We start from the raw sequence: 9,935 nt of genomic DNA, 5'->3' as shown, positions 1-9,935 counted from the left end.
ACTGGATGTGACAATGCTGCTCTACCTTTTTTTTTTACTGTGCACTGGCATTCTCTAACCAACAGGGGGTGCACTCGCTCCTTGCTCAACTCCAAAGTTAGCTAACCGTTGCAAAAACGTTGTGCAACGGAAACCTTTTACCGTGTCCTCTAGGAACCAAACAGAGCAAACGGTGAGGGACCTACCTGAATGTGTCCAATTGAAACTCTCGTTATTGTTGCAAAACGTTTAGGAGAAAATGGTTTCCGTTTGCAACGGACAAAACGTTTTGCAACAGAATCAGAGTAATGCACCCCAGTTAACACCCTCGAACTGGTCTCAAACTTCGGCAGCAGCCAAGCTGCACAGTCGACATGGCTACCGATTTAATAACGCAATATTTTCCTAAAGACAGATAAATCTTCCAAGTGTTTTGGAATGAGTGAGTAACTTGTGCATGTAATCGAAAAATGTTATGAACAGTTAACAAAGGCATATTTAATTAACTAGATATTTATTTTGGACGCCTAGTTTCTGAGCCAGCCTAGCGTACTAATGCCAGCTAGCATTAGCGTCCCAGACGGTTCGCTAAGTACGTAGCAGTACGTTAGCTGCAATTGATTTGCCTACATTCTGCAACCTGGTTTAGCGATTTGATTGCCACACCATTAGTAGCTAACGTTAGCTAGTTAAATAATTGATGTTAAGTAGACGTCTAAAAAACGAGCTAAATACCTAAACTAAATAGCTAGTTAGATACATAATATTAGATGTTGCCACATGCAATTCTGGTTGGTTAGCTTGAACGATTCCCTTGCAGCTAGTCATTTGTTGTGCTTGTAACTAATGTAGCTAACTAGCTAGTTATATAATTAACTAGCTTTAAGTACATTCGTAAGTTTGATGCATTTGTTGTTTCCATGTCAGTCATGAAACCATCTAACCCTAACTAGCTAACTGCTAACATAACGTCCCATCGCTAACGTTGTTTACCTAGTAACTTAGCCAGTTGTCTAACGTTAGCCAGCTAAAGTAACGTTAATTGACGCTCGAATTTAACGCCAAATGTGTAGCTAGCTACTTGCCAGGTAACTAGCCGTTATGTGATGATAATGTAACGTTGTGTGTTTAACTAGCTAATTGTTATTTAAATAAAAACCAATATATATTGATGTAGTTATATCCTGCCTGATCAACTTGTTAGCTAAAACTGTTAGCTAGCTATGCTGCGCAGAATGATCTAGCTAACGTTAAGTTACCTCAAGCACAAACAGTAGTAACTAGCTACGCCTCCTCTTTGTCTACTACTTGCCAGGCAGGCCATAGGCTAACAACGCCAGTCGTTGTTTTGTTCGGTTATTTGGCCATGGGTTGCCAGCCATTTATTATTTATCTGAAGACGGAATTTCCTGGCTCTCTGAAAATTATTGAACCATCTAGAACAGATGTAATCAGATAGTTGGTTAAAGCCGACACTGGATGGTGATCATGTGAACTAACGTTATTCAGCTTGCCGGTGGATTGTCTTTTTAGCTAACCGTTTTGAATTTGTAATGGCGTTGAACTCATTCGCCTGGTGCAGCTAACCAGCATATCTTATTTACTATAGACGTACATTTTTAAATTAGCTATCATATTGTGTCTGGTATTATTTTAATAATATTTTTTAAAAAACCTGTGTTTATAATAGGTCAACGTTACTGTCAGTTAACTAATTGGCTATCTAACGAACATAATACTGACTGGCCAAGGGTTTTATCTAAGGTTATTTTATTGTTGTAGCTAAATGTAACATTGCTTGCTTGACCTGTGCCAAGAAGATAAATTAGATCCACTATCAGCTCCTGTAACTTGGGATGTTTTTATTATGTGGCCTGTAGGTATGTCATTTGTTGCCAGCCATAAATGTAAACAATGTTGGTTTGGGGCATCTGGGGAGTAATCATTAGTCCAAAGTTCAAACAGTTAGAGTTTCTATTGGACAAATTCAGGTGGGTCCCTCCCAGTTTGTTTCTGTTTGCTTCCTAGTGAATACACCCCTGATGTATCAAGGTAATTGGCTCAGCTAATGTCATTGTGCATGAGTCGGTGTGTCAATATTATCCACAGGCTATTAACCCACTATGATTGTATTCCTTCTCTCTTTCAGGATTTGTCACGTGACATGATGCGCATCCACGATGTGTGACAACGTTTGAAGAACAATTACGTTCGGAAGAAAAGTCTTGATTCCAGTGGAATCTTCCATATTTTTTTCTTTGTAAAAAAAACTGTCCAGTGATGCCTGTGCAAGCCCCACAATGGACGGAGTTCCTGCTGTGTCCCATCTGCACGCAGACGTTCGAGGAGACGGTGCGGCGGCCCATCTCGCTGGGCTGTGGCCACACCGTCTGCAAGATGTGCCTGAACAAGCTCCACCGCAAGGCCTGCCCCTTCGACCAGACAGCCATCGCCACCGACATCGAGCAGCTGCCGGTAAACACAGCCCTACTGCAGCTTGTGGGGGGACAGGTGAGTCTTGAGACCCGGTGGAGGGGAGTGGCTCAATCCATTTAGAATCTGTTCTTTACCCACCAGTGTTTTGGTTTTAGATAGGGTGTCATGGTCTCTAGGGTTAGGGATACAGGATGGGTGATAACAACAGAGCACAAATGGGATGCTACCCTTCTAGGCAGAGTTGCAAAGAAAAAGCCACATCTCAGACTGGTCAATAAAAAGAAAAGCTTAAGATAGGCAAAAGAACAGACAGGGGACAGAGGAACTCTGCATAAAAGGCAAGCATCCCGGAGTCGCCCCTTCACTGTTGACGTTGAGACTGGTGTTTTGCGGGTACTATTTAATGTCAGTTGCCAGTTGAGGACTTGAGGCAATCTAATGTACTTGTCCTCTTGCTCAGTTGTGCACCAGGGCCTCCAACTCCTCTTTCTATTCTGGTTAGGGACAGTTTGTGCAGTTCTGTGAAGGGAGTAGTACACAGCGTTATACGAGATCTTCAGTTTCTTGGCAATTTCTCGCATGGAATAGCCTTCATTTCTCAGAACAAGAACAGACTGATGAGTTTCAGAAGAAAGTTCTTTGTTTCTGGCCATTTTGAGGCTATAATCGAACCCACAAATGCTGATGCTCCAGATACTCAACTAGTATATAGAAGGCCAGTTTTATTGCTTCTTTAATGAGCACAACCGTTTTCAGCTGTGCTAACATAATTGCAAAAGGGTTTTCTAATGAGCAATTAGCCTTTTAAAATGATAAACTTTGATTAGCTAACACAACGTGCCATCGGAACACAGGAGTGATGGTTGCTGATAATTGGCCTCTGTACACCTATGTACATATTCCATAAAAATCTGCCGTTTCCAGCAACAAGTCATTTGCAACATTAACAATGTCTACACTGTATTTCTGATAAATTTTATGTTATTTTAATGGACAAACACGTTGCTTTTCTTTAAAAAACAAGGACATTTCTAAGTGACACCAAACTTTTGAATGATATTGTGTGTATATATATATATTAGTACCAGTGGGACACACCTACTCATTTCAGGGTTTTTCTTTATTTTTTTTACTATTTTCTACAGTGTAGAAAAATAGTGAAGACTTCAAAACTATGAAATAACGCATGGAATTATGTAGTAACCAAAAAAGTGTTAAACAGTAGCCACCCTTTGCCTCGATGACAGCTTTGCACATTCTGGGCATTCTCTCAACCAGCTTCATGAGGAATACTTTTCCAACTGTCTTGAAGGAGTTCCCACATATGCTGATCACTTGTTGGCTGCTTTTCCTTCACACTGTGGTCTAACTCATCCCCAACCATCTCAATTGGGGTGAGGTCAGGTGATTGTGAAGGCCAGGTCATCTGATGCAGCACTCCACCACTCTCCTTCTTGGTCAAATAGCCCTTACACAGCCTGTAGGTGTGTTGGGTTATTGTCCTGTTGAAAAACAAATGATAGTCCAACTCAGCGCAAACCAGATGGGGTGGCGTATCACTGCAGAATGCTGTGGTAGCCGTGCTGGTGAAGTGTGCCTTGAATTCTAAATAAATCACTGACGGTGTCACCAGAAAAGCACACCCACACCATCACACCTTCTCCTCCATGTTTCACGGTGGGAACCACACATGCAGAGATCATCCGTTCACCTACTCTGTGTCTCACAAAGACACAGCGGTTGGAACCAAAAATCTCAAAATTGGACTCGTCAGTCCAGTCTAATGTCCATTGCTTGTGTTTTTTGGCCCAAGCAAGTCTCTTCTTATTATTGGTGTCCTTTAGTAGTAGTTCCTTTGCAGCAATTCAACTATGAATGCCTGATTCACACATTGATGTTTAGATGTGTCTGTTACTTGAACTCTGAAGCATTTATTTGGGTTGTAATTTCTGAGGCTTTTAACTCGAATTAACTTATCCTCTGCAGCAGAGGTAATTCTGGGTCTTCCTTTCCTGTGGCGTTCTTCATGAAAGCCAGTTTCATCATAGCGCTTGATCGGTCTTGCAACTGCACTTTCAAAGTTCTTGAAATTTCCGGATTGACTGACCTTCATGCCGTTTCTCTTTGCTTTTTTGAGCTGTTCTTGCCACAATATGGACTTGGTCTTTTACCAAATAGGGCTATCTTCTGTATCTCACCCCTACCATGTCACAACACAACTGATTGGCTCAAATGCATTAAGAAGGAAAGAAGATCCACAAATGATGTTATAACAAGTCACACCTGTTAATTGAAATGCATTCCAGGTGACTACCTCATGGAGCTGGTTGAGAGAATGCCAAGAGTGTGCAAAGCTGTCATCAAAGGGTGGCTACTTTGGAGAATCTCAAATATAAAATATATTTTGATTTAACACTTTTTTGGTTACTTCATGATTCCGTATGTGTTATTTCATAGTTTTGATGTCTTCACTATTATATTACAATGTAGATAATAGTTTAAAAAATAAAGAAAAGGCCTTGAATGAGAGGTGTGTACAAACTGTATAGTGTGTGTGTGTATACATATATACATACATACAGTTGAAGTCGGAAGTTTACATACACCTTAGCCAAATACATTTAAACTCAGTTTTTCACAATTCCAGTTCGGATCACCACTTTATTTTAAGAATGTGAAATGTCAGAATAATAGTAGAGTGAATGATTTATATCCGCTTTTATTTCTTTCATCACATTCCCAGTGGGTCAGAAGTTTACATTCACTCAATTAGTATTTTGTAAGTTGGGTGAATTTTGGTCCATTCCTCCTGACAAAGCTGGAGTAACTGAGTCAGGTTTCTAGGCCTCCTTGCTCGCACACGCATATTCAGTTCTGCCCACAGATTTTCTTTAGGCCACTCCAATACCTTGACATTGATGTCCTTAAGCCATTTTGCCACATCTTTGGAAGTATGCTTGGGGTCATTGTCCATTTGGAAGACCCATTTGCGACTAAGCTTTAACTTCCTGACTGATGTCTTGAGATGTTGCTTCAATATATCCACATCATTTTCCTACCTCATGATGCCATCTATTTTGTGAAGTGCACCAGTCCGTCCTGCAGCAAAGCACTCCCACAACATGATGCTGCCACCCCCGTTCTTCACGGTTGGGATGGTGTTCTTCAGCTTGTAAGCCTCCCTCTTTTTCCTCCAAACATAAGGATGCTTATTATGGCCAAACAGTTCTATTTTTGTTTCATCAGATCAGAGGACATTTCTCCAAAAAGTACGATCTTTGTCCCCATGTGCAGTTGCAAACCGTAGTCTGGCTTTTTTATGGCGGTTTTGGAGCAGTGGCTTCTTCCTTGCTGAGCGGCCTTTCAGGTTATGTTGATATAGGACTCGTTTTACTGTGGATATAGATACTTTTGTATCTGTTTCCTCCAGCATCTTCACAAAGTCCTCTGCTGTTGTTCTGGGATTGATTTGCACTTTTTGCACCAAAGTACGTTAATCTCTAGGAGACAGAACCTGTCTCCTTCCTGAGCGGTATGACGGCTGCTTGGTCCCATGGTGTTTATACTTGCGTACTATTGTTTGTACAGATGAACGTGGTACCTTCAGGCATTTGGAAATTGCTCCCAAGTATGAACCAGACTTGTGGAGATCATCATTTTTTTTCTGAGGTCTTGGTTGATTTTCTTTAGATTTTTCCATGATGTCAAGCAAAGAGGCACTGAGTTTGAAGGTAGGCCTTGAAATACATCCACAGGTACACCTCCAATTGACTCAAATGATGTCAATTAGCCAATGAGATGCGTCTAAAGCCGTTACATAATTTTCTGGAATTTTCCAAGCTGTTTAAAGGCACAGTCAACTTAGTGTATATAAACTTCTGACCCACTGGAATTGTGATACAGTGAATTATAAATGAAATAATCTGTCTGTAAACAATAGATGGAAAAAATGATTATGTCAAGAACAAAGTAGATGTCCTAACCGACTTGCCAAAACTAAAGATTGTGAACATGCTATGTCGTCTTTATTGGATGTGTTTTGTTGGCGTCATAATGACACGGTAGTCAAACAGTTATGGGATCGATAACTTTGTGAGAGGACATTACCCAGAAAGATTTGGCGTGGAATTTGAAGTAACGTTCATTTGTGAAGCTGGCAGGCGCTCTGCTAAGACAGTCTACTGACTTTTTCCCTCTTTAAAAAGTGAGAAGCTGTGGTGATGAAATGTGATTAGACTTGACCAGTTTCAACACGTAGCCAGCCAAGCCTGGGCGGTGTATCCCATATACCTTGTGTCTGCGGGGGGATTCTGTGCTACGCCACTGCTTATAACTAAGTTAACTATCTTAAAATGTGCCAAATAAATTGTCAGCTCAGGGCTCCAGCTATGCGTTTGGTTTGCTAACTGGCTAGCTAGGGCGCCAGCTTGCAAGATCAAGCTTCTTGGTTACATCAGAGACATGCAATCCCCTCCTGGATCAAGATCCCTGCTCCCTAAATTTGTTTTGTGTGTAAAACAACTTTTTTTTAAAAATATGTTTGGAATGAAATAGCGCTCCAAGCTGCTGGTAATCCTGTATACCCCAGTATGGTACAGGAACAGTATGAAAATCTGGGTACTACTCAACCCTAGTGTCATAATGGTATTATAGCTGTGAGGTGGGTAAGGTCAATTGTTCTTTGCTCAGTGAGTGTTAGCCTGATGACTCACACTAAGTTATTATTATTCTGCTCCTCTGTCGTTTGCTACATCATTTAGTCTGAGACTGCCATCATTGAAGTCGTTTGTTGTGACGAGGGCTATTGTACAAAGCAATCAGCGATTTGTATTGTCTCTAAGCAGTCTGTATCAAAGCCAATGACATTTTCAAACCACTGCTTTACCCAAGTGTTCTGGCTCTGGCCCAACCCATTGGCTTTCTGGACCAATCAGATAGCCCCGGATGTGTTCACATTTGGTGAAGGGTCAGGGAGGTACTCGGATCCAGACTCATTTTGGAGAAAAGCGGGCGTTGCGTAGCAGTTGGCCGGAGCATGGGGTCTGATTAGCCAGGCAAAATGTCTGTGCCCATTGAATTACAATTATTCAAATTGTGTTGTGTTCCTTATGCACCCAACAAAATAAAATGAACTGAAACAGGAGGGACTACCTGGACTTGCCTACCCCAGACCAGCTTATTCCCATTCAGAGCAATCTATGGGTGGGTGGACTAGTGGCTATATTGGGTGTGCTGTTTGGAATGTTTGTATAATTGATGGTTATCACACCACACCTCAGAATTCTCCACCTTTTTCTAAGTTATACATATGATGCAACACTTGTATAGAGCAACCATACTGTGTGGGTGGCCTGTGACACTCCTGTGGATGTTAGTGCTATGGCCATTTTAATTCCATGTCACTGCAGATGGTTAATTTAGGGACTGCACGCTCAACGCTCCAACACATAACTATTGATTATTAAGTAACCTAATTATATTATAAACTAATAATAAAGTTATTTGTTCAATTATTTGACTGTAAATTAATCCAGTGACACGTTTACCAGCTCATCATGCTATTACAAGTGATGGGTGTTTTAATTTTCTATATTAATATACCATTATGCCTCTGTGTCCTACCTCCAGGTTCCCAAGGTTCAGCCGGTGGCCCTGATCACCAGCCCAGAGGACTCGCAGCACTATGAGGAGGCTAGACAGTGTGTAGATGAGCTGGCCCTCTACCTCAAACCCCTCAGCAACAACAGAGGTAACATACACACCACACAAAAATGAACTAACTCTGACTTTGGACAATGATGACAATGCCACTCTCAATGGTGTGTGTCTGTCTCCCCCCAGGGGTGGGTCTAAGCAACACAGCCCAGAGCATGCTGAGTCGGCCCATGCAGAGGAAGCTGGTGACCCTGGTCCACTGTCAGCTGGTGGAGGAGGAGGGCCGTGTGCGGGCCATGAGGGCAGCCAGGTCTCTGGGGGAGCGCACGGTCACAGAGCTCATCCTACAACACCAGAACCCCCAGCAATTGTCATCCAATTTGTGGGCTGCCGTCCGGGCCCGGGGATGCCAGTTCTTGGGCCCAGGTAAGATGAGAGGAAGTTACACACACGCACCCGCCCTGACTATACCAGCGTTTCTCAAACCTCTCCCGGAGAACCCCAACTGTTCCATTTGATCTATTCCATAGCTATCAGACCTGATTCAACTAGTGATCTAATCCTCAAGCCCTTGACTAGTTGAATCACTGCTAGTTCAGATCTACAACAAAATTGTGAGATGTTTGGGGGTCCACAAGGTGAGTTTCGAGAAATGCTGTCTTATACAATGACATTTACTAGTGTAAGTGTTTGTATATGTTGTCTAACTTGCATAACTGTCTGAATTTATGTGTGTATTTGTGGTCTATTAATCCACCTGCTTCCTTCTCGCTCCCAGCCATGCAGGAGGAGGCTCTGAAGCTGGTGCTGCTGGCTCTGGAGGATGGCTTGGCCCTGTCCAGGAAGGTTCTCGTGCTGTTTGTGGTCCAGAGATTAGAGCCACGCTTCCCCCAGGCCTCCAAGACCAGCATAGGTCACGTGGTGCAGCTCCTCTACAGGGCCTCCTGCTTCAAGGTAGGTCTGACTACCTGCATGACATACAGAAACGCAGGTCTGGGTCGTGTTCACTATGCACCAAACAGGAAACCAGACGGAAACTAGGAGCTACTAACTGAACTTGTCCAACAAGAAATACAAATGTCTGTTTTCCATTGCTCAGCGTTTTTAAATGTTTGCTTCGTTGTGCCCCAGGGAACATGACCCAGCAAAGGCCTTGTGGTTTCCAAACATTTTTGTGCCATGACCTCCCAAAATCTTTCTGGACCAGCTGCAACCAACAACCTGATCCTGACCCACCATTTAGAGAAACGGTACCTTAATGTACCCCTCCCTCTCTCCACGGCTGCATAGGTGACCAAGCGAGACGAGGACTCGTCCCTGATGCAGCTGAAAGAGGAGTTCAGGACATATGAGGCACTGCGGCGCGAACACGATTCCCAGATTGTGCAGATCGCCATGGAGGGTGGCCTCCGCATCGCTCCCGACCAGTGGTCCTCCCTGCTCTATGGGGACCAGTCCCACAAGTCCCACATGCAGTCCATCATTGACAAGGTGTGTGTTACTGGTCCTAGAAGTTGTTGTCATGTACGTCAGGGTTCCCCAATTGGCGTCCCACGGGTCATTTTGCCCCCCAGGTTTTCTGAGCCAAAAAATGAAATATTTTCCTAAGTTTTCCCACACATAATAGAGAGATATTTGTGATCGTATACAAATGTAAGCAATGTTTGAAATTATTATGTTTTAGTCAAATGTTATATCTGTTTGGGCTTCTTGCGGTCAATTTGCAGTCTACAAATTAGTTTTAATTATGTTCCAGCCCCGTGACCATCCGCTCAAGAAATAAATCTGCCCGCCCTGAATCTAGTTGATGATCCCTGATGTACGTCGTATTGTTAATTACACAGGAGGCTGCCGAGGGGAGGACA

At 42.8% G+C, this 9,935-nt stretch overlaps 1 protein-coding gene across 1 annotated transcript in view; it reads left to right on the top strand.

The window, feature by feature from the left end:
• The first annotated feature begins 151 nt into the window (after positions 1–151).
• Positions 152–9,935, top strand: part of LOC110508868 (roquin-1) — a 28,260-nt gene continuing 18,476 nt past the window's right edge. The window contains exons 1-6 of the mRNA XM_021589737.3: positions 152–421; positions 2,129–2,490; positions 8,044–8,164; positions 8,257–8,496; positions 8,849–9,024; positions 9,361–9,561. Of these exons, the coding sequence (XP_021445412.3) occupies positions 2,260–2,490; positions 8,044–8,164; positions 8,257–8,496; positions 8,849–9,024; positions 9,361–9,561 (969 nt within the window). The 5' untranslated portion in view covers positions 152–421; positions 2,129–2,259. The remainder of the gene's footprint in view (positions 422–2,128; positions 2,491–8,043; positions 8,165–8,256; positions 8,497–8,848; positions 9,025–9,360; positions 9,562–9,935) is intronic.

This window comes from Oncorhynchus mykiss, chromosome 28, assembly GCF_057628025.1.
Source record: "Oncorhynchus mykiss isolate SJ-2025 chromosome 28, ASM5762802v1, whole genome shotgun sequence".
NCBI lineage: Eukaryota > Metazoa > Chordata > Actinopteri > Salmoniformes > Salmonidae > Oncorhynchus > Oncorhynchus mykiss.
Note: the sequence above shows the minus strand (reverse complement) of the source record. Positions and strands in the feature narration are given on the sequence as shown.